The 21,267-nt window shown below is 54.9% G+C and overlaps 7 protein-coding genes across 7 annotated transcripts; 3 read left to right on the top strand and 4 right to left on the bottom strand.

Moving 5' to 3' along the window:
• The first annotated feature begins 8 nt into the window (after positions 1–8).
• Positions 9–2,842, top strand: V1518DRAFT_419759 (P-loop containing nucleoside triphosphate hydrolase protein). The gene is made up of 5 exons (XM_066904842.1): positions 9–658; positions 714–762; positions 816–1,458; positions 1,511–1,913; positions 1,964–2,842. The coding sequence occupies exons 1-5, from the start codon at positions 142–144 to the stop codon at positions 2,692–2,694; spliced, it is 2,343 nt and encodes a 780-aa protein (XP_066758529.1). The 5' UTR covers positions 9–141; the 3' UTR covers positions 2,695–2,842.
• Positions 2,843–4,802: 1,960 nt separating this feature from the next.
• V1518DRAFT_419751 (clathrin light chain) lies at positions 4,803–6,227 on the bottom strand. The gene is made up of 3 exons (XM_066904841.1): positions 5,761–6,227; positions 5,656–5,705; positions 4,803–5,599 (listed from the first exon to the last, which is right to left on the bottom strand). The coding sequence occupies exons 1-3, from the start codon at positions 6,118–6,120 to the stop codon at positions 5,254–5,256; spliced, it is 756 nt and encodes a 251-aa protein (XP_066758528.1). The 5' UTR covers positions 6,121–6,227; the 3' UTR covers positions 4,803–5,253.
• Positions 6,228–6,290: 63 nt separating this feature from the next.
• On the top strand, positions 6,291–8,069 carry V1518DRAFT_419750 (RNA polymerase II-binding domain-containing protein). Its single transcript, XM_066904840.1, has 5 exons — positions 6,291–6,626; positions 6,698–6,761; positions 6,828–6,928; positions 6,988–7,129; positions 7,196–8,069. Exons 1-5 carry the CDS (start codon positions 6,543–6,545, stop codon positions 7,951–7,953), a joined length of 1,149 nt encoding a protein of 382 aa, XP_066758527.1. The 5' UTR covers positions 6,291–6,542; the 3' UTR covers positions 7,954–8,069.
• Positions 8,070–8,157: 88 nt separating this feature from the next.
• Positions 8,158–9,789, bottom strand: V1518DRAFT_438619 (uncharacterized protein; the record flags this gene model as incomplete). The annotated part of the gene is made up of 3 exons (XM_066906366.1): positions 8,158–9,347; positions 9,398–9,613; positions 9,678–9,789. 3 exons carry the CDS (start codon positions 9,787–9,789, stop codon positions 8,158–8,160), a joined length of 1,518 nt encoding a protein of 505 aa, XP_066758526.1.
• A 1,053-nt stretch (positions 9,790–10,842) lies between these two features.
• On the top strand, positions 10,843–13,257 carry V1518DRAFT_419737 (uncharacterized protein). The gene is made up of 7 exons (XM_066904839.1): positions 10,843–11,330; positions 11,383–11,479; positions 11,529–11,560; positions 11,614–11,666; positions 11,717–12,062; positions 12,117–12,189; positions 12,241–13,257. Exons 1-7 carry the CDS (start codon positions 10,903–10,905, stop codon positions 13,084–13,086), a joined length of 1,875 nt encoding a protein of 624 aa, XP_066758525.1. The 5' UTR covers positions 10,843–10,902; the 3' UTR covers positions 13,087–13,257.
• Positions 13,137–17,936, bottom strand: V1518DRAFT_456850 (raptor N-terminal caspase like domain-containing protein). The gene is made up of 3 exons (XM_066906567.1): positions 17,175–17,936; positions 14,215–17,111; positions 13,137–14,161 (listed from the first exon to the last, which is right to left on the bottom strand). The coding sequence occupies exons 1-3, from the start codon at positions 17,466–17,468 to the stop codon at positions 13,276–13,278; spliced, it is 4,077 nt and encodes a 1,358-aa protein (XP_066758524.1). The 5' UTR covers positions 17,469–17,936; the 3' UTR covers positions 13,137–13,275.
• Positions 17,937–18,191: 255 nt separating this feature from the next.
• On the bottom strand, positions 18,192–20,953 carry V1518DRAFT_419732 (glycoside hydrolase superfamily). Its single transcript, XM_066904838.1, has 2 exons — positions 20,121–20,953; positions 18,192–20,069 (listed from the first exon to the last, which is right to left on the bottom strand). The coding sequence occupies exons 1-2, from the start codon at positions 20,795–20,797 to the stop codon at positions 18,233–18,235; spliced, it is 2,514 nt and encodes an 837-aa protein (XP_066758523.1). The 5' UTR covers positions 20,798–20,953; the 3' UTR covers positions 18,192–18,232.
• Between the last annotated feature and the right edge of the window lie 314 nt (positions 20,954–21,267).

Raw genomic sequence — 21,267 nt, 5'->3', positions numbered from 1 at the left:
GGCGCTGCGCCATGCAACCTGCGCCACAGTGGCTGCGGTCGGCGCCGGCCTCGAACTCGCAATTCACGCTCTTCCATCATCACCAACCGCCGCTGCCCTCCGCCCCCACGCCCCGCCGCACCCGCCCCGCCCTCGCCCTCAATGCGGTGTCCGTACTCCGCTGTCCGCGCTGGCTCTGCGCTGCTTTTGCGGCCGCCGGCCTCTGCGGCAGCCTCAGTCTGTCCGCTGCTCGCCGTGCTCACGCACTGTCCGAGGAGCCCGCTGCCATCCTCGGTTCCGGCAGCCTCGACCGCTCCAAGGCTCTGCCCTTTCCGTCGCGCATTTCACGCCACCGCACCGGCATTGCTTGCACTGCCGTCACCGGTGTCCCGGGCGCATACGACAGTGGTGGCGGCAGCAGCTGCGACTGCTGCTGCGCCCAAACTAGCTCCTCCGACACCTTCCGCCACTTTCGCGGCTTCATCACTACCACCACCACCACCACCCGAGTCCGAACCCGAAGATGGCTTTGGTCGCTCCGATAAGGCGGAGAAAGCTGCTGTTGTCAATCTCTCCGCGCGTCTGTCGTCTCGCGAAGATCCGCCGCCCTCGAAGGCGGGCTTTGCTGACATAGTACGCCTGTTCAAGCTAGCGCGGCGGGAGGCCTGGCCATTGACTGGTACGTCGACTTCATCCATTGTGCTAGGACACTACGACTGACAATTGCTTGCCAGGTGCCTTTGTGCTGCTTTGTCTGACCTCGGGCCTAAGTTTGGCCGTCCCGTACGTTCATTCTCATGTGTGTATCATTATTCTTGCGCTAATCACCCATTCAGCTTCTCCATTGGCAAGATCCTCGACGTCGCGACTGGCAGCTCGATCGGCGACACAATCTTCGGCATGACACTTACGCAGTTTTATGGCGTCCTCGGCGTGGTTTTCGTCGTCGGCTCCGTCGCGAACTTTGGGCGTGTAACCATCCTGCGTATCGTTGGTGAGCGGCTCGTCGCTCGTTTACGCTCTCAGCTGTACCGCCAAACGGTGCTTCAGGACGCAGAGTTTTTTGACGCCAACCGCGTTGGAGATCTTATCTCGCGCCTGTCGAGCGATGCGAATATCGTCGCAAAGTCACTAACCCAGAACGTATCCGACGGCCTGCGTGCAATCGTCTCCGGCGTTGCAGGTGTCTCCATGATGGCATACGTGAGCATCCAGCTTACTGGAGTTATGTTGCTTATTGTTCCCCCTGTTGCGATTTTTGCGTTTGTCTACGGCCGTCGCATCCGCAACGTCGCGCGCGAAACGCAGAAAGCACTTGGTACCGCTACCAAGGTCGCGGAAGAGCGGTTGAGTAACATCAAGACTGCGCAGTCTTTCTCCGGCGAGATCCAGGAGGTTCATCGGTATAACGAGCGTGTTCGCGAAATTTTTGATCTCGGCAAGCGCGAGGCGTTGTACAGCGCCATGTTCTTCAGTTTGGTAAGCTTTTTTTACTTTGCTGGCTCGGTGGGTTTAAATGCTGACTCTCTAGACCCGTTTCTCTGGCGATCTCACAATTCTCGCGATTCTCGCGGCAGGTTCGCAGATGGTTACTTCCAACACAATAACGATTGGCGAACTCTCATCCTTCATGATGTACGCTGCGTACACCGGCGGGTCGATGTTTGGTCTGTCGTCCTTCTACGCCGAGCTCATGAAGGGGGTTGGTGCCGCAAGTAGGTTGTTCGAGCTGGAGGACCGCAAGCCGAAGATCAAGATCACGCAGGGCCGGCCGGTGCCAAATAACGCGCAGGGGATGATCGAGTTCAGGGACGTCGCGTTTGCTTACCCCACGCGACCGGCGGCGACGATTTTCGACGGACTCTCGTTTTCGGTGCAGCCCGGCAAGAATGTGTGCATTGTTGGACCGTCCGGCAGCGGCAAGAGTACCATTAGTAAGTGTTCCCGGCTGACTTACAAGGCAAATGAAGCTAACTTTGCTTAGGCCAACTGCTATTGCGGTTTTACGACCCCCTGAGAGGCCAGATCACGATCGATGGCGAGGATATCCGGCAATTCAACTTGAAATCGCTGCGACGCGCAATTGGCGCGGTGTCGCAAGAGCCGGTGTTATTCTCAGGCTCGATCGCTGAGAACATCGCATATGGTAAGACCGACGTGACGCGCGCGGACATCGTGACGGCTGCTAAGCGTGCGAACTGCGGTTTCATTGAGGACTTCCCTGACGGGCTCGACACGCAGGTTGGCCCTCGCGGCGCGCAGCTTAGTGGCGGACAGAAGCAGCGCATTGCGATCGCGCGCGCGCTGATCCGCAACCCCTCGATTCTCATTCTCGACGAGGCTACGTCAGCGCTCGACGCAGAGTCCGAGAGTGCTGTGAACGAGGCGCTCGTGCGCCTGATGCAGAGTAATACTACCACCATCTCTATCGCGCACAGACTATCAACCATTATGCGCTCGGACTACATCATTGTCATGAACAGCAACGGCCAGGTCGAGGAGCAGGGCACTTTCCGCGAGCTGTGCTCCAACCCGGACACCTTCTTCTCGAAGCTGCTACTGGACAACCAGTACACCGTTGATGATGCCGATGCGGACCAGCAGAAGAAAGAGGATGAGGAGGTGTTGAAGGAGGAGCTTTTGGAGGAGCTTGTGCACGAGCAGGAAAAGGCGAAGACAGCAGACCGAATGGAGGAAAACCCGCTCGTGCCATGAGTACTTCGTACATAATAATGTGTAAATAGATTAGTTATAGCATATAGATTTTTTGAATATGAGATTGGAAATTGAATGGAATGTGTAGAAATAGTGTGGATGCAGTAGATAGATTAGTTATAAGATGATTATTATTTGGAGTTCAGAAGCAATTGCATGGCGACGATCGGCGCGTGACTCGGGCAGGATGTGAGAAGAGCACTAGAAGGCAGCGCAAACTGCACTTTAGCTTAAAGCTGCGTCCAGAGCTGTGTTGAGGGCGCAGAAATTATAGTTCATGAAGTCTGCCAGCGAAGTGTTTTATAGACTGGGCATTTTGTACGAAAGCGCCCTGGACTTCGTTTTGCTGACCTGGATCGCTTCTGCCATGGTAACGCGAAGTAGGCGACGATGCTGTATTATATGCGATATGAGTTTCCTCGATCGAAGATGAATGGATTAAAATCGAATTTCAGAGTGCTAACGATTAGTATCTTGCAAGCTAACATTCAATGCATTTCACAAGTCCCACATACAAAAGAGTTGTCAGATCTGCATTGTCGTGGAGGCTTTGCTTGCCGCCCTCAAGTGCTTTGGTCGGCATCCTTGTGCCGCCGCTTAATGCTCTCCTTCGGGAAATTTCGTTGCTGCATACCATTATTTGATACTGCGATAGAGATGTGATCAAATCATTCTTTAAATGCTTAGCTGAGCAAGGGCATGGTCACTGACAACGAGGGGAGGCTGATATTCGGTAACAAGTTTCTCGTTTCCACGTATCGTGATTTCTGCAAACAAATAGTTCTGAGATTTTTCGACATATGAACGGCGCATTCTAATGCCGACACAGACAGCAGCACATATTATCGCTTGAGACTTGCTCATCAAGAGGCAGCGATGGGCTGTGTCTTGACGGTGCTTGTACGATATCACAATGGGTTGGTGCGCTCTGTAAGGAAGAGATGCATTCCATTGTCTGCCTGGTATTGAAGCGCTGTTGATAGTTGCATTAACAACGTTTGTCAGAGTCGAGTTCTGGTAAATCAGAACGTTTTCTCTTTACAGCCCAACAAGAGGATATAAGGTAAGAGATCCGACATTGGCGATACAACATTGACTCTGATGCGAGTCTGTCGCCATGTTGCTGCTCCAGTGAATCCAGGGCGCTGTAACTCTGTTGCCAGCATGAAGCGCAATGGAGGATACTGTGCGATGGCTGAAGAGTCCTAGAGAACGATGCGATTGTGGGAACTCGTAGGGATGGCAGGGTACTAGAAAAACGCGCATAACTGTGAACGCGTCCGACACGCGCTGAATTAGGAAGTCCCTCAACGAAGTGATGCTTGCTTATCTTTGACAAGTTATCGGATCTGTGCTGCATATAATACGACGAGAGGTGAGCTGGGACGAAGCTTTTCATGACCTCACCTGCACACCACACATGCACATATCTGCGGTACGTGTCGTTACTGTACAGATTCACGACAGACACCATGTCCACATATGCCACCGACACCCACCACGTCGGCACCCGCTACATCCACACGTACTTGAATACACGACATTACATGGGACATCACACTTGTCCGCATCTTGACGGGTTCTTGTCGGCGCTTGACGCTTGCTAGGCTGTTGCTCGTTGCTGTACTCTCAAATCTGCATGTCTAGATTACTATTGCTTCATGTTGACACCTGCCTACCTGTGATCTTTCTTTGGTCCATTTACTAATGCGCTTCAAGGTTGGACCTGTTGCAGGGACCACTTTTCGGGCCATTCTTACTTCATGCTATCGTGACTGTACATGACGCTTTCCTTGATTGCGTTTGTGCCTGGCATTGATGGCAAGTCGCATGACGCATGTGCCTCGCTCATACCTGAACAAAGTCAACGATAGAGGGGATGAGAACAGGGAACGAACTTTGGCGAAGCTTCAGATTGGCATGAAAGCAATGGTATATGGCGCACCTTAGCTCTTTTTTTGATACATTATACGTATGGCTTTTCTTTGTCGTCTGATAGAATGATGACGGGAATGAGAGGAGGATAGCGGAGGCAACCAAGGAACTTCTAATATATAGCGTGGGACTATCTGGATCACGGGTAGTGATAAAAAGCATATCACTCAGATGCATCGTCATAATAGGTTTTACTGTACTCTGTCCATCAAGTCTGATTTTAAACTGACTGCCATGGCGCACTAATGCAAAGTGCAAACATCAGGGGCAGTATTGCAGTTCGTGATGTGACATGCAGCGCGCTCACCGGATCACCAACTAACGTAGTAGGGCTCCGGCTATTCATCTGGCTGCTGGCCGACTGTGTAGAAGATGGTCACCTGTTGATATGAGGGAAGAAAAGACAGGAAATGGAGAGTGTGGATAGGAAGTTGTGGCAGACATTGCAGATCAGGCTGCGTATTATTGATGATGTTGCAGCAACGACGCTTCGCGCAGTCTTTACCTCACCATTGGTTAATGGCCGTAATAAAAGGTACGGATGAGTTCGTACTGTTGATTTTGATGATAATGTGACACAATCTAGTTAATATACCCGCTCCTTGCCCCCCTCATTGAGCCCACCTAGTATCCCTTAGCACCAGGCGCGTTCGGGTCGCTCTTGAGCGCGAGTAGCAGCTCGCGGAAACGCGTCTTGTCGGACGTCGACGACCGCGCCTTCTTGTCTGACAGATCCACAAGCTTCGTGATGCGCTCCCAGGTGGTGCCGCCTGCGACCGTGCTCTCTTGTGACTCGATAAACTCCTTCTCCTCCGCGCGCGTCTGCGCAATCGCTCTCTCCTTCTTGTTGTTGTAATTGTCGTAGAAGTCGTCGATGGCCACCCGCGCGGCGTCGCGGGTGGCCTTCTTTCTAGACTCGCTCTGCTCGTCACGGCGTTGCACCGCGAGGTCTCGTCGCTCTCGCCATTCCCTAGTCGCGAGGGTTAGTCATATATATTGGCGCAGAGAGTAGATGTGAAGACATACTTGATGGCGTCAGGCTCTTCCTCAACGACGGGGTGTTCCGGCTCGTCTGGCTGCGGTACGAGTCGTCAGTATGATCCACAGACCCAAGCATACCGAACCACAAACCTCGTTGTGTGCAGCAGCAAATACGACTGCATCGTGTTGTGCAAGGCCAAGCACATCTTCCGCTCCGTTCGGTGTGGTCACCGCCGCATGTCCATTCATCGCAGGTGCGTCGTCGTCTCCGTTGAGCAGATCACTGGCTGTGGATCCGCCGGCAACCGCCGCGGCCTCAGAATCACCAAGCACTGCACGCTCGCGCGCAGCAAATTCATTCTCGGTCGAGGGTACGCCGAAGTCGATCATGCTGCTGCTCATGCCGTCCGGAGCTGCGGCGGTAGCAAGGGCAGCGCCGGGGGAGGTTGGCACCGGGGTGGGCTCGGTTGCGCCGCCGTCGATCTCTTCAAGAGACGGGAAATAGGACATTGTGCAAGCGGTCGGGGAGGGGCGGGCAGGCACGGATTGGAGATGCGGTGATGGGAGAGGAGGACGAAGGTGATTGTGAATTATGTGAGAAGCTGGCGTCGTCGGTGAAGATGGAGCAGGCACACAGAGCCACGCACACCGCCGCGTGTGGCGCAGCGCTCACTGGTCCCCTTCTGCGTACCGTCAGCTCGCAACGACTGCGCTATCGCCAGCTGCAGAAGACGCTGTTAAACTGTTTCTAGTTCAGATCCGCGCAGGTTGCACATCGAAGGCTCTATTGGGGAAGTCATCGTTGGAGCTGCCGTGATAGACTCTTGCTGGAGCTGAAGAAACAGAAGCATCGTGAGCCTGTTCTAGTCCACCACCAACAAGCGTCGCCTCATCTCCTCACCACCTCGCACTAGTATACCCACAAAACAACCATGTCGTACTCTGAAGACATCGTCATCAGCAAGCTATCTGGAATCAACGAGACGCAAGAGGCTGTTGTTAATATATCGCAATGGGTGCGTCCCGGCCGTGCTCATGGCCTTATTTAGACCCCGCCGCCTCAGCATCGAGCTAACGCGTTCCACAGCTCATGTTCCATCGTAGGCACGCAAAGCGGAGCGTGAAGACCTGGGCGCAAGTGCTTGCAGATGGTATGTTTTCGGCGTCCGCTCCCGGGTTGTGCGTTGTACGGACGAATGCTTATGGTCGTCTCACAGTACCGGCATACCGGAAGCTCGCGCTTATATACCTTGCGAACGAGGTCCTGCAACAAGCCAAAATGCGTGGCCGTGAGGAATTTCTACTTGCATTCCCTTCTGTATGTTCAACCGATTCATCTGTTCCTCACACCGCAGTGACTCAACTGTCCGCCCACAGATCATCGTCGACGCACTCGACAACGCATATCGACAATGCACCACAGAAGTGCAAGTCAAGATCAAGCGAGTTGTTGAAGTTTGGCGCACGCGCGATATCTTGCCGCCCACAGTGCTCGCCGACATCGATTCCCGTCTAGACGGTACTTCCCGACCCCCCCCCCTTTCTACTCTCCCGCATGTCAACGTACTAACAGCCAACCCTACAGACGCTGATAAAAAGAAACCACGACAAGCTAACACCGCCACCGGCTCAAGCAACAGCACGGGCGCTGGCACCCGCCGTCTTGGCTTCGGACTGGGCCTGCCCCCGGAGCTCTCCAAGCTCGCGACCGCAAACACTGCCATCACAACCCGCGCGACAGCGTACACCGCGGCGCTGAAATCCGCAACTTCATCTTACGATGCGACATTCGACGCCGACGCACTACCAGCGCCGCCCGAGTACGCCGCGCAGATCGGCAAGCTCCTCGAGGAACTCACAACTGCAACCACGGCCGCGAACGAGCTTGCCAGCGCGCGGAGGGAGTATATCAATCAGCTTGAGGCGCTTGTCAAAGTGCACACCGCGGCGCTGGAGGCATCGCAGACAGAGATGGCGGAGCTGGAGAAGAAGCACGACTATGCGCAGCGAATGTTAACGGACGTACAGGAGATGTTGGGCGGCAAGAAATCTGACGGCGATGAGGACAACACCGCTATCGATTTCGACCCTGGGAGTGCCTCCGGCGCGAGCGCCATGGAGACTTTCGTGTCGGACCCGGTGTACATGCCAATGGAGGACACGCCAGAGTCCACGCCGTCACCGCCACAGCCGCCGCCCCCACGACTGTCGGGAGCGGTCAGCGACACCGCAGCAGAAGCGCCGACAGCACCGACATCTTCCTCCGGTTTCGAGGGCCTTGATCCCGCCGTAGCGCAATTCCTCTCCTCCATAGGCAGAGAGCATGCCGCATCGGCTACGTAGCAGGGGCACGGCAGGCCGTAATTATTAGCAGATTACAGTCTGCTTTGTATAATAAAGACCAATACAAATCAAACAAACATCTCTATGCCACAGTTGGTTTTCATTTTAGTGTAAGTACATGACAATACGATATTATTGTTGTTGACGGTCGGAGGTAGTGGAAGCGTACATGAGGAGGCGGAGGGGACGTAACGGGGAGGGGATCTAAAAGTGGACGGCCTTGGAGTAGGTAGCCATGGCGGCCTCCTTGAAGGCCTCGGACAGGGTCGGATGAGCATGGCAAGTGCGGGCGATGTCTTCTGAGCTCGCGCCATACTCGAGAGCAAGCGCGCCCTCGGCGATCATCTCGCCGGCGTTGGGGCCCATGATGTGGACGCCGAGAATGCGGTCGGTCTCCTTATCCGCAATGAACTTGACCCAGCCCTCGGTGTCGAGATTGGTCTTGGCACGCGAGTTGGCAGCGAAGGGAAACTTGCCGACGTTGTACGGCTTGCCCTCGGCCTTGGCCTGCTCCTCGGTGATGCCAACCCACGCAACCTCCGGGTGCGTGTACATGACGGCAGGGATCACGTTGTAGTTGACGTGGCCGTGGCCGCTCTTGATGTACTCGACAGCGGCAATGCCCTCCTCCTCGGCCTTGTGCGCAAGCATGACACCGAAAGTGACGTCGCCGATGACTCGGATGTGAGGGTACTTGGTGCGGTACTCTTGGTCGATGACAATGCGGCCCCGCTCGTCAACATCGACATCGATGTTCTCGAGACCAAGACCGGCAGTGTAAGGCCGGCGGCCGACGGCGACAAGGACAACGTCCGCGTCGAGAGTTTCCTCCTTGCCGCCCTTGGCAGCATCAACCTTGACCTGCACGCCCTCACCGACCACCTCAGCGCTCAGGACCTTCGTGCTGGTCTTGAACTTCAGACCCTGCTTCGACAGTGAGCGCTGGACCATCTTGGAGAACTCGCCGTCCATGCCGGCACCGCCGATAGCGGGCATGTACTCGACGACGGTAACTGCCGCGCCGAGCCGGGACCAGACAGAGCCGAGCTCAAGTCCGATGATACCACCGCCAATGATGACCATCTTCTCCGGGATCTTCTCAAGCGCAATGGCACCGGTGGACGTGACAATCTTCTTCTCGTCGACAGTAATGCCGGGAAACGGGGTCGGCTCCGAGCCGGTAGCGATGATGATGTTCTTCGCCTTCAGCACGGCGCTGGGCTCGCCCGGGTTGCCGGTGACCTCGATCTCGTTGGGACCGAGAATCTTTCCCGTACCCTTGTAGTAGTCGACCTTGTTCTGCTTGAACAGCGTCTCAATGCCCTTGGTGAGACCTGTGACGGCGTCGTCCTTGGCCTTCAGGAACTGCTCCAGGTTGAGCTTGACGTCGCCCACTGCACGCAAGTTAGCGGTGTCCGCATCGCTTCCCAGTGATCCCACATACCCTCAATGCCACGACGTTTGGTGTCGTGCAGCACAGTGTGATAGATGTGCGAGTTGTTGAGGAGCGACTTGGACGGAATGCACCCGACGTTGAGGCAGGTGCCGCCGGGGGGACCGCGCTTGTCGATGCACGCGGTCTTGAGCCCCAGCTGCGCGGCCTTGATGGCAGCAACATAGCCGCCGGGCCCGGCGCCAATGACAACGAGATCGAGATCGCCTGCGCGAGTGAGAGTCAGCGGCGGCGTCCTGCGGGTGGCGGCGGAGAACACGGCACCACGTACCCTCAGTAGCAAGGCCCCGGGAAAAGCGGAGCGTCGCGGCAGAGCTGCGCAGCACGGCGGCGGAGGCGAGGCGCGCGGAAGCGCCGCGGGAGGAGGCGAATGTGCAGAGCATGGCGGGACGGCGGGGCGACGGTGGAGAGGAGGACGGCGGCGGTGAAGAAGAGACGCGACGGGGGTGGGGGAGCAGGAGCAGAAGCGGAAGTCGTTGTGTTTGTTCGCGCCGCTGCACAGCGCGGCCGGGTAGCCAGGGCTAGGGCCGCCACGCAGCGCGCTGACTGGGCAGCGCAGCCCTAGCCCATGTAGCCGCCGGCTGCCGGCCTTCCGCCCCGCCATCCTCCCGACGCCTCTGCTTCTTCGCTGGCGACGCTGCTGTTCCCACGCACAGCAGCGCGCACACGCTGGATCGCGTCTGTGCCGCCGCGATCTGCCGTGGCTGTCTGATGGACGCGGCATGTCTGTGCCTGACTCGCTGTTGTTCGTGCTCACTGTGTTTCCGGCAATGAACGCAGCGAGGCAGCTTTGCTTAGCTGCTGTAACTGGGCCGAATGGCTTGGGACAAGCCCAAGGGCAAGAGAACAAGGACCCCGAGGAAGACCACTTCTTACCGTGTCGTGTGCTGTATGGCGACGCGTGGACGTCGATGACTGCACAGACGCAACGATACCCACCGCCAGAGACTAGTAGACGCCCCACGCGCATGGCGACGGCGCATGGCGACGACGCCGGTGTCCGGTCGACGTCTCGGCGTCGCCATTGACTTGACCTCTTCGTGTCCGCCGGCGCGGATCTGGCGCCGCCAGGAAACCGGAGTTCCTGGGGAGTCTAGTGGGGAGTGGCAGGGACAGCCGGGACGCGCACGAGAAGGAGAAGGAGACAGAGCCCACTGCTCCCCCGTCTGTGAAGGCCAAAGAGAGCAAAAAGTAGGATCTCGTTTGTGTGCAGTCCCGTTGCTACAGTTTGCGCACAGTCGTAGTTCACTCTTGAGGCGAGGTTTTCGCCTGTCGCGTGCCGCGTTTGTCCGAACTCCCTCGCTGTGCTTTCACGGCGGTCTCTTACAGTCCGGTCGAGTATCGTAGCGCTGTGAACACTGTGACAAGGGGAGCTGCACTGTTCTCGCAGCCCCGCCTTGGCCCCGCCTGCGCCGCTCGTCCGCCCACCGTCCGTACATCGCGAACTTCGCGAACGCGCTTCCCCGCACTCGCACTCGCCCTCGCCCTCGACCCCCATGCGCTTTTCGCCGCGTATCCTGCACCCACCTCCTCCTCGATTTCTACCACATCCCCTCGCAATGCTCCACACAGCCGCTGTCCCCGTGTCCTCCATCGCTGACCTGCCTATCTCCCACACTTTCACCGACTCCCTTCCACCCGATCCGGACGTGCCCACCCCCGATGCCTCTGCAGAACTACAAGCCGCGCGCTCGCCTCTGTTGCTGCCAAGAGTAGTCTCCGGTGGCTTGTATACCTACGTCCGTCCTGATGGGCACGCTGCTGAGGGCGGCACACAAATCCTCGCTATCAGTGACTCCGCCGTGCGCGACCTTGGACTTGCGCCGGACGCCGTTCACGCGAAGGAGTTTGCCGATGTGGTGACAGGACAGACCTTGCTTGATGGACATTATCCATGGGCGACGTTATACGGTGGCTATCAATTGTTCGTGTTCTGGAGAACCGTTCTAGAGCGATTTGCTGACTGATCGGCGCAGCATGCAATGGGCAGGCCAGCTCGGCGACGGCAGAGCCATTAGTCTCTTTGAGGCCACCAATCCGGCAACAGGTGTGCGCTATGAAGTTCAGCTTAAGGTAAACTGTCTCACGCTGGCAAGCTGGAATATAGCTAATGCTCGTGCAGGGCTCTGGCCGGACTCCGTTCTCGCGGTTCGCGTACGTTCTTCTCTTCGATAGTACCGCTGAGAATTGTGCTTACTGTTCTACAGCGACGGGAGAGCTGTTTTGCGATCCTGCATTCGGGAATTTCTCGTCTCTGAAGGTCCGTATTCGCTTCCTGTCTCACGGCTCCCCCTTGCTAACACCGTGCAGGCTTAAACGCACTCTCAATCCCCACCACACGTGCTCTTGCACTCGTCTCCTTTCCGGAAGAACGAGTTCTTCGCGACGGCATTGAGCCTCGCGCGGCCGTGGTCCGCATGGCGCAGTCCTGGCTGCGCATCGGCTCCTTCGACATCCAGCACCGTCGCGCAAACTGGAAGCTGCTCAAGCAGCTGGCCGATTACGCTATTGATAACGTGTTCGGCGGATATGATGCGCTCGTGGCTAATGATCCCAATGCGCTTGGTGGGCTACAGAAGTATCATGCTCTGTATAAGGAGATCGTGCGGCGGACGGCGAAGATGACCGCGCTCACGCAGGGCTACGGCTTTATGAAGTGCGTCCCTATACCCTCACTACAACGCACATATCCGTACTAATAGATATGCAGTGGCGTACTCAATACTGACAACATCTCTATCTTCGGCTTAAACTTGGATTTTGGCCCATTTGCATTTATGGACGTGTGTATTCCTCGCCTCCCGCCGAATTTTCCCTCTTACTAACATCCTCAGACGTTTGACCCCTTCTACACCCCCAATCATGACGACCACCAACTAATCTACTCCTACCGCCGCACGCCGACTGCGATGTGGTTCAACCTCGTCAAGCTCGGCGAGGACCTCTCCACCCTCTTTGGCGCCGCGGACACCGCATTCCTCGAGTCGCCAGAATACCTCGCCAGCGGCGTTCTCGAGGACGACATGGACGGATTTGTCAAGCGCTGCGAGAAAATCATTGAGGACATGGGTGTTTACTTCCGCAAGGTGTACATGCATGAGCACGATGCCGTGTTTTCGCGACGTCTGGGGCTCACCACTGTCGTCGACGGTGATTCAGAGAAGGGCATCATTTCGGAGACGCTCGAGCTCCTGCAGACTCTGCAGCTAGATTTCAACCATTTCTTCCGTCGCCTTAGCGAGATACGCCTCTTTGACGCCGACGAGAGCAATATCTCGTCCGTGGACGACGTAGAAGCGATCTTCTTCACGCATGAGCGCGGCCGCGACGCGCCACCTGACGCCGACGCCGCACGCACGCTTCACACCTTCCTCATCGAGAAATATAAACACCGCCTCGAGTCAGAAAAGAATACCGACGACGCCGCCCGCGCTGCACGCATGAACGCCGTCAATCCGAATTTCATTCTGCGCAACTGGATCCTCGACGACGTCATCCGTCGCGTGCAGCGCGAGAACGATCAGGATGTGCTCCAGCGTGTGCTCTACATGGCTCAGCACCCTTTCAACGACGTGTGGACGACAAGGGAGGAGGACGAGGACAAATATAACGAAGAGCGCCGGTTTATTGGCGACGTGCCCCGGCGGCTGCAAGGTACCACTTGCAGCTGCAGCTCTTAGATGTGTGTTTGGATATAAAACAATAATTAAGACTTAGCCAGCGAGCTGGATATGTAAAGCAATAGCATGCCTGTAGATTGGGACACCTGAATTGGAGGGTGAAGAGGAAAATGCGGGATAACATCAAATGATCACAAAAGATAAGCACAAATTCCAAACGCCGGCAAGGTGGGTACAACAAGTCATCAATCACGAAAAATCGGGAATCGGCATAGGCGAGCAATTATACAGGGTCATATGTGCGTCGTGTGCGTTATTCACCGCCATGACCATGTGATGTGGGTGGAAGCTCACCGCGGATACAAACTGCGGTCCGCGCGAGATGTACCCGCCAGACGACACCGCGCGCACCGTGGCCGTAGATTCACCGTTAAGTCGCCAGATCTTGACGGTTTCCGAACCAGTAGCTAAAATCGGCGCGTGCTCGTGCACATGCATCGCGCGCATGCCGCGCTCGTGCGCTGTGAAGCTCACAATCGGGCTGTCGTTCCGCAGGTCCCAAAGGTGCACCTTACCGTCGACGCTACCACTCGCGAGCTCACGCGCACCACCGCGCTGCATATGTACGTTCAGCACCCAGCTCTTGTGGTACTTCCATACCTTCACCATAGCGTTGTGCGGATCTATCCGGCGATCGTAAACGCGCAGCGCGCCGTCACCAAACCCAGCAACAAAGATGTGGCCGGCGACTTGATCCGATGTCAGCGACGTGATCGGGCTGCCCGACCGCGCCGGGATATCGCTCACACAGTACTCCCGCGGCGCGTCCCACAACCGTACCACCTTCACATCGCCGCCCACTAGCATCGTGCCGCGACCTTGTTGCCAATCCGCCACGAGTCCACTGCTCCGGTTGGCGGGAAGCATGTCTGTCAGCGCGCGCCACGCGCAAATCAGTTGAAGTTTCTCCTCCGACTCGTAGTTTCTGTACAGCCGGATCACGCCGTCACCGGCACCCGTCATGAGCACGGGAATGTCGTCCTCGTTCAAAAACTTCACCTCCGTAATCTTCGTTCCCACCGGGTTCTCATTGCAAAATCGCATCAGCTTCTGATTCTCTTGCCAGTTCCAAACTCTAGGACTATGTTAGTAACAAATTTCCACTCAACTTTGAACAGTGCCACTCACGTTACTCCATCCCGGTCATCAACAGCGACGAGATGCGGTTCAAATTGCGCCATCACGATCTTTGTAGGTTGCGTCACGTTGTTCAGGTGCCCGATCTGATAGTGCCATGGTGACTTCGCCGCCATATTCTTCTGCGGCTGGGAATACGCAATCGTCTTCTCATTCCGCATTCGTCTCCACACTCGTTCGTTGTAATTCACACTTCCTGGCTCCTCAGGCTCGGTGATTTCCCACTGCGGCTCCTGGAAGTATTCGCAACTCCATTGGAAAAACCCGCTCTGCAATGGCAGAACTAGCGGGTCTGAGAGCTTGCGCGTCTCAAACCTGGCTGTCATACCATGGATCCCGCTGCCATATGGAATTGACGATACGGAAACGTCGTTCGCGTTAGGTGGATGATTTATCTCCGAAACCACTGGCGATGCATCAACGCCGTTGTAACCCAGCGCGAAATTCCGCAACGATGTCGCAATGGACGCGGATTTGCGTAATGTAGACGCAAACACCGACCCTGGCTGTGGCGACTGCGACCGCTGCAGCGGCAACATGGAAGACTGCGACCGGATCGAAAGTGTGTCTGAGTCGTTCTTGTCCGACAGCGACATCTCGGAACGCATGTACCTCGGCGAGCTCTCCATAATATGACGCGCAACAGTCTTCAGCGGCGAGTTTAGAAGAATAACAAAAATATAGTCAACAACTTTAGAAGCCATCTCTGCGACTTCGATAAACGGATCAGTAGACATGGCTAATAGCGCCTTCCACACACCAACGTAGACCGTGCTGTGCCGAAATTCTGGGGGCAGGTACTGGACCTCGTTTGCCGAATAACTGTTTTTTCTTGTCTTTTCCGCCTCCAATTGCTTTAAAGCGATGTCAATAAACTTGGATGCGTAATGTTTCACAAATCGTGAAAATAGGACGATGATCTCCTTGCGCACCATGATGCTTCCGTCTCCTGTTAATTTTAACGTTGAGTATACAACTTGAACTTCACGATCTTCAATATCAGTATTATATCCAGTGGACGCCGTGTTTTCTGGTTCAGAGATCTCCAAAAACGCCGACAACGCCACCAGCGCAGCAACACGAACTTCGGGGACGCCATCGTTCAGCAAAATTGCAAGCTTCGATGGCACATCTTCAAGTGCTCCGACTGACTTTGCCGCCGTATTGTTGTCCCACAATTGAGATATGCAAAGAGATGCCCATTGGCGTAGCGGCGCCTCCTCGGAAGTTACGATATGGTGCACACAGATCTGCATCACGGGTTCAGAACAAACACGTTGTGCCGCCTCGTTTCCTCGGCAAAATAGAGAAAGAATAAATGCACATCTCGCGCGATCGTTCAAGGACACATCCTTAGCATCCGGGTGTAAGACATTAGTGAAGTACTTGTAGGCGCTGTCTTTGAGCAGCTCTTGCTGGATGCTCTTATGGTCAACAGACATCATCCGCGCCCAAATAAATACCAACGATTCGCGTAGGTCGTGAGACGGGGACTGAAGTAACTTCAAAACGTATGGGAAAATACCAATGGATAGTGCCAAATATACTGCCCATGGTCCAAGGTCCAAAAATTCGCCCAGCAATTTCAGCGCTCTTACTCTGTGCACCTGCGACAGTAATACCTGCAGGACAATCGGAAGCTGCTCTGGAGGCTTCTTCGATTTGGATCCAAACTTCAGCCATAGTTCAAAAGCCGTCAGTTGCTCCTCGAAAAATGTGGAGTGCTTGTATTCATAGTGCGGGCCACCTTCGTCAGATGCGTTTAGCAGAGGCATCTGCGCAATGCACTGGTCGAGCGCCAAATCCCAGCACTCCCACAAGGGATGGTTGTGAGTATCCGGTAAAGCTGGCTGTGATATCGGGTGACATTTGAAAACTCTCATAATTCGTTCCGCCAGTAAGAAATTCCGGAATAGTGCAGCGACCATGAGCTCCTGTCGGAACAACTTCTTGAAAAGAGTCTTATCAAGAGCCGACCAAGCAATCGTATCGGTAACAGCAGTAAAAATCCAGTTCAATTCTCCAAGAGGCGTGCGTCTGTCGTTCAGTTTTCCAGGAATTTTAATGTCATTATAAGATGGCGTATTTGGCAGCGGAGACTGTAGGATAAACCACCGAATAGCAATTTCAATCGGACTGGTCAAACAGCATGTAAACAGGTCCATAGGAAGATCCGGATTCATTGGAAGAAGTTCGTCTCCTTGACATGCTGCGAGTTGCATGCATTCCTTGTACATCACAGCTGGGGTCGATCTTGAAGTTTGGTTCGTATCTGAGCGACTCCTTCGTTCTTCATCTATTCGCTGGTCAACAAATCTGTTGAAGTTCGTGACAATGTTCCCAGCCGCGTGACAGTCGTAAACAAAGATGCAAGGAGCGCCCAACCAGCTTTGCAGTGTTCGGATAGACACCGGGATGTACTGTGTATAACTCTTGTTAAACACCCAGATCTCACCTGACTCTGTTGGTTTCGGTACACCGTGGCCATTGTAGTGAAACAGAACGCGCTCATCGTTCGCGCGTCGCCTAAGTCCGACCCATGTTTTCTTTGCGTCCTCTTCATTTGGATCAAGATTCAAAGTGTACTTGGTTCGGTTACTCAGGTTTTCATACTGTGCTTGGAGTCGGCTACCAATAGTCTCAAGGACTTTCTTGGAGTCAGACAGCTCCTTTGTGGGATCGACCCATGCTTCTAAGCGGGCACATGGCTCAGGCTTGAACACGTCGGGCGGATCGACGCCAATGTTCAGACACAGGACGAGAGCGGCCAATACTGTCTTTTGACGATCGCGTATCCGCCACTCCGGCACTGTATCGTCGGCTTCAGCGTGGGGTTTCGGGTTGCCCGCAGTGTCGTGCCGCTGGTCGTCGAAATAGATATAGTAATTCTTTAGATTTAACTGTCAGCATTGTCACGCGAACAAAAAAGTGCCCCGAAAGTAAACTCATACCTGGCTCAGATAGCTCATGAACTTTTCCGAATTGTAGACATTCTCGAAGCCGTGCCGGAACGCAGTGCGCTCGTGGTACTTGTACGCAGCGTTATCAGGATCGTCCGGCTCGATGTCGCCAAAGCCATCGAGGAGCACAATAGAGCTTTGGCTGCGCATCTTTGCTGGCGTGTTCTGGCCGTCGAGAACGATGCCGTTGTGGGCGCCATTCTCAGGCGACTCCCCATTGATGACATAGCCATGCGGAGTGAGCATGCCATTCATGGAGTGGGTAGACGGAAGAGACTCTGCCATTGGGTGCTGCGATGGAGGCCCGTCGGACAACGACGGCGGCGATGTTCAAATTGCTTGAAGCTGCTGTCGAGCGCGATGCCAAGCGCCTACTAAACTGACTGCCGCGGATACTGAAGGCAGAGCAAACACAAGTCAGTAGGTCGATGCACCAGGGACGCAGTCGCGATAAGGAATTGGCTTCGTCTGGCTTAAGCCATAGAAGCACAGGCGGGGCGGGGCGGGGCGGGGCAGCACCGGCGGCAGCGGCAGGAAAGAGGTGTCTTGCCGTACGACGACGATCACGGTTGCAGATTAGTGCGTGTCGGGTCAATAACAGCGTTGTCTCCACGGGAGAGGCGGGAAGCTACGGAAGCAAAGGAAACGGAAAATGGGGATGGAAGTGCTGCTGGCCGAGACGCCTCGCGAGTTGCTCGTGCTCGGAGGCGGGCGTTTAAACCTAAAGCTATCCTGTGCTCACCGACTTGCGCCGCTATCCTGCAGATATAACATCGCAGCTACCGGCGGCAGGACAGACAGACCGCAATTTTAGTGGTATTATACTCTAGCTGTGCGTCGAAGTCTCTAGAAGTAGGCTGGTCTGCGTGTGACTTCTTGTGCGCTTGCACCGACCGTGCATCACTGGCTGAGCAATGCTCGCCGGTGCCTAAAGTGCGGCGGTATTTCATCAGCGCTGCATCACGAGGACATCCTCACAGAAAATCTCCCGTGCGCAAATAATACACGCAAAAAAAACTTATATCATTATAGCTTGTGCATGAGACAAGTCAGAGTCCGGTCCAGTACTCCGTCGCAGCGACCTCAAATGTACCCTGCCACGCCGTCGTGTCCCGGCTGGAGGTGCCGACATGCACAGTATACACCCCTTTCTCACTTACCCACTTCTTCGCACTCTCATCGTAAAACGATGTTGCTTGCCGCACATCGATTGAGATTTTCACTACAGCACAGCCACCTGCCGTGACCGCCACGCGCTGATATCCTTTCAGCTCCTTCGGCGCGCGCCTCACCGACGCGCGCGTTTGACTAATATAGACCTGTATGACCTCGGCACCGGAGGGTCCTTCCTCGTGCACTACAGTGCCAGTCACAGTCACTAGGTCGTCAGAAACAGTCACCGCAAAGTCTTTCAGACTAAACCGAGAGTACGAGAGTCCGAAACCGAACGGAAACTCCACGTCGCGCTCAACCGCGTCGTAGTATCGGTAGCCTGCGAAAACATCTTCGCTGTACCACACCCGGCCACCTTCTGTACGGAACGACAGATACGCGGGATTATCTTGAAGGCGCTTAGGAAAGGTAACTGGCAGTTTTCCGGATGGATTGCGGTCTCCAAACACGACATCTGCTATCGCTGTGCCTGCCTCGTTGCCTCCAAACCACGCCTGCACGATCGCTTTGGCTTTTACCGCCCACGGCATTTCGCATGGCATACCCGATTGAATAACGACTGCAGTGTTTTTGTTTGCTTCCAGCACCGCCCGCACGAGCTCGTCAATATAGCCCGGGAATTTCATGCTTTCGCGATCATACCCTTCAGACTCCCAGTCCCCGGACGTTCCGATTGACAAGACCACCTGGTCGGCATCCTTGGCCATGTCGACTGCTCGAGAAATTTCCGCCTTTGCGTCAAATGTCTTTGTAAATCCAATCCGTATCGCACCGCCCGCAAATGCCATGGCCGCGCCTCGCAGCTGCGACGTGGCAGAGCTACCGAACTCCACTATTATCTCATACGTATTTCCTTCTTCCAACTCTGTGCTGCCTCGCTCCTCAACGGTACCGACTCCAAAAAATGAATCTCCAAGTGTTTGCTTCGTCGCGTTGTCCACGACTAGTTTTCCGTTAACGTAAAGTTTTGCCGTGCCGACTACCGTCATGCCAAATTCATACGTGCCCGCTTCTGTGCACTTAAACAGCGCTGTGATTCGCGCGTAGTATGGTTTATGCTGCATCATCGCGTCGATAATTTTAGGATGCTTATAATCCACTAAGAACATAAACGCATGCGTTAGTTTCTGCTGATCCACGCATTCACGATCGGCAACCGTCTCATCTTCCAGAAAAGTTTCAAATAGAAGACCATCGTCTCCATCCGGTGTTTGTGTCTTCCCAAAACAGATCAGTGGAAGAAAGCGATAGCCGACCGCGCCCTCCGTACACGAAACCGCTCCATCGACCTGTGCAGCAATAGCATCGTACGGCGTAACCGCGTAATATGGCATTAACGTAGCAGATCCACCGCCAGAGTAAGTTGCAGAACATGCATTCGGTCCGATAACAACTGTCTTCTTTGTCTTGCTAAACGGCAACACCGAGTCGTCATTCTTGAGCAACACGACTGCTTCACCTGCAATCTCGCGCAACAATGCCGCCGTCTCCGACGTGTCGCGCATCTCCTCTGGCGCATTTGGCTCTACTCCTGCCGCTGCAGCACGCTTGATAAACTGTAAAACACTTTTCGCACGTGCGTCAAGAATCGCGTTGGGAATAAGATTTGCGTTCATGGCGTGCTGTAGCAGCTGGCCTCGAAATCGAGTTGGTCCGGGCATTTCGAGGTCCAGTCCCGCTTCAATTGCATCGCGGGTACTATAAGTACCAAACCTATGTCATCCGTGTTAGATATGCAGTCTATACAATTGACTTTGCTCTTACCAGTCGCTCATGACAAGGCCGTCCCAACCCCACTCCTTTCGAAGAATTTCCTGGAGCAGAAACGGGTTATGGCTCGCGTGAACGCCGTTCACCTTGTTGTACGATGTCATAATAGATCCTGGCTGCGAATTCTTAATCGCAATTTGAAACGGCTTTAGATATATCTCACGCAGAGCACGCTGAGATACCAATGAGTCCGATCCATTACGCATATGCTCAAGATCGTTCGCGACAAAGTGCTTGAGCACGGCAGTCACGCCTGTGCTCTGAATCCCACGAATAATAGCCGACGCGCACATGCCGGACACAACAGGATCCTCTGAGAATGATTCAAACCCACGTCCACCAAGCGGACCACGCTGGATGTTCACCGTTGGTCCCAGAATCGCCGCCACACCCTTCGCTTTGGCTTCTTCGCCCATGCATGCGCCCGCGCGCTCTAGCAGCGCATCATCGAACGTAGCCCCAAGAGCCGTCCCGCATGGAAAGCACGCTGCCGGTACACCATTAAAAAAGCGCGTCCCGCGTACACCATTTGGACCATCAGATACACGCACCGACGGCACACCGACTCTCTCGATGGCTTTTGTGTGCCACATGTCGATGCCCGACAGCAAGTCAATCTTCTCGGTCGTCGTGAGCTCATTCAGGACTTTCTCCACATCGATGGCAGCCATTTGACGTAAATTGGTTCGATCAATTGTTCAAGCAAGACAAAATCGCAAGAGCTAAAAGTCCTGACAAGTGCAAAATCAAGTGGAGCTTGAAAGCTAGGCCACGTCAGTCGATAGCGGCCGGTGGATAGGCTCTGCGGCCTACACTCAGCCTCGCTCAGTGCGGCGCGACGGACTGTGCGGCTCAAATACTCGCCGAAATTTCTGCGAGATTGTCTCCAGCCCCACTACCCTTCGGGCCGCACCACCTATTTCCGGCCTTTCTTACCATCAAGATTATCCGATCGCCCGCTAGATCTCCAAACGCAGAGCATAATCAAGAGATTCTCCTGTTTTGCTGCAGTTATTTTGCTTGGGATTCTCTGTTGCAGTAGTTGGCTCAACATGGCAACAATAAAACGGGCGAGAATGCACAACCCAACGTAGCAATGGCGCTAGCCCTGAGCGGATCAATCCTCATCCGATAAGCCGAA

The sequence above is a fragment of the Limtongia smithiae genome (assembly GCF_038497785.1).
Source record: "Limtongia smithiae strain NRRL Y-17922 unplaced genomic scaffold V1518scaffold_9, whole genome shotgun sequence".
NCBI lineage: Eukaryota > Fungi > Ascomycota > Lipomycetes > Lipomycetales > Lipomycetaceae > Limtongia > Limtongia smithiae.
Note: the sequence above shows the minus strand (reverse complement) of the source record. Positions and strands in the feature narration are given on the sequence as shown.

Excerpts from the sequence above, each read along its gene's own strand:
- V1518DRAFT_419759 (XM_066904842.1), top strand. The coding sequence starts at position 142 with ATGCGGTGTCCGTACTCCGCTGTCCGCGCTGGCTCTGCGCTGCTTTTG. Across the intron at positions 659-713 it reads GGAGGCCTGGCCATTGACTG|GTGCCTTTGTGCTGCTTTGT; the intron begins GTACGTCGACTT and ends ATTGCTTGCCAG. Across the intron at positions 763-815 it reads GGCCTAAGTTTGGCCGTCCC|CTTCTCCATTGGCAAGATCC; the intron begins GTACGTTCATTC and ends TCACCCATTCAG.
- V1518DRAFT_419751 (XM_066904841.1), bottom strand. The coding sequence starts at position 6,120 with ATGTCCTATTTCCCGTCTCTTGAAGAGATCGACGGCGGCGCAACCGAG. Across the intron at positions 5,706-5,760 it reads TTGCTGCTGCACACAACGAG|CCAGACGAGCCGGAACACCC; the intron begins GTTTGTGGTTCG and ends CTCGTACCGCAG. Across the intron at positions 5,600-5,655 it reads GAAGAGCCTGACGCCATCAA|GGAATGGCGAGAGCGACGAG; the intron begins GTATGTCTTCAC and ends CCTCGCGACTAG.
- V1518DRAFT_419750 (XM_066904840.1), top strand. The coding sequence starts at position 6,543 with ATGTCGTACTCTGAAGACATCGTCATCAGCAAGCTATCTGGAATCAAC. Across the intron at positions 6,762-6,827 it reads GGCGCAAGTGCTTGCAGATG|TACCGGCATACCGGAAGCTC; the intron begins GTATGTTTTCGG and ends GTCGTCTCACAG. Across the intron at positions 6,929-6,987 it reads TTCTACTTGCATTCCCTTCT|ATCATCGTCGACGCACTCGA; the intron begins GTATGTTCAACC and ends GTCCGCCCACAG.
- V1518DRAFT_419737 (XM_066904839.1), top strand. The coding sequence starts at position 10,903 with ATGCGCTTTTCGCCGCGTATCCTGCACCCACCTCCTCCTCGATTTCTA. Across the intron at positions 11,480-11,528 it reads GCTATGAAGTTCAGCTTAAG|GGCTCTGGCCGGACTCCGTT; the intron begins GTAAACTGTCTC and ends ATGCTCGTGCAG. Across the intron at positions 11,561-11,613 it reads ACTCCGTTCTCGCGGTTCGC|CGACGGGAGAGCTGTTTTGC; the intron begins GTACGTTCTTCT and ends ACTGTTCTACAG.
- V1518DRAFT_456850 (XM_066906567.1), bottom strand. The coding sequence starts at position 17,468 with ATGGCAGAGTCTCTTCCGTCTACCCACTCCATGAATGGCATGCTCACT. Across the intron at positions 17,112-17,174 it reads TCATGAGCTATCTGAGCCAG|AATTACTATATCTATTTCGA; the intron begins GTATGAGTTTAC and ends TTAAATCTAAAG. Across the intron at positions 14,162-14,214 it reads GATGACCGGGATGGAGTAAC|AGTTTGGAACTGGCAAGAGA; the intron begins GTGAGTGGCACT and ends ACATAGTCCTAG.
- V1518DRAFT_419732 (XM_066904838.1), bottom strand. The coding sequence starts at position 20,797 with ATGGCTGCCATCGATGTGGAGAAAGTCCTGAATGAGCTCACGACGACC. Across the intron at positions 20,070-20,120 it reads GGCCTTGTCATGAGCGACTG|GTTTGGTACTTATAGTACCC; the intron begins GTAAGAGCAAAG and ends CGGATGACATAG.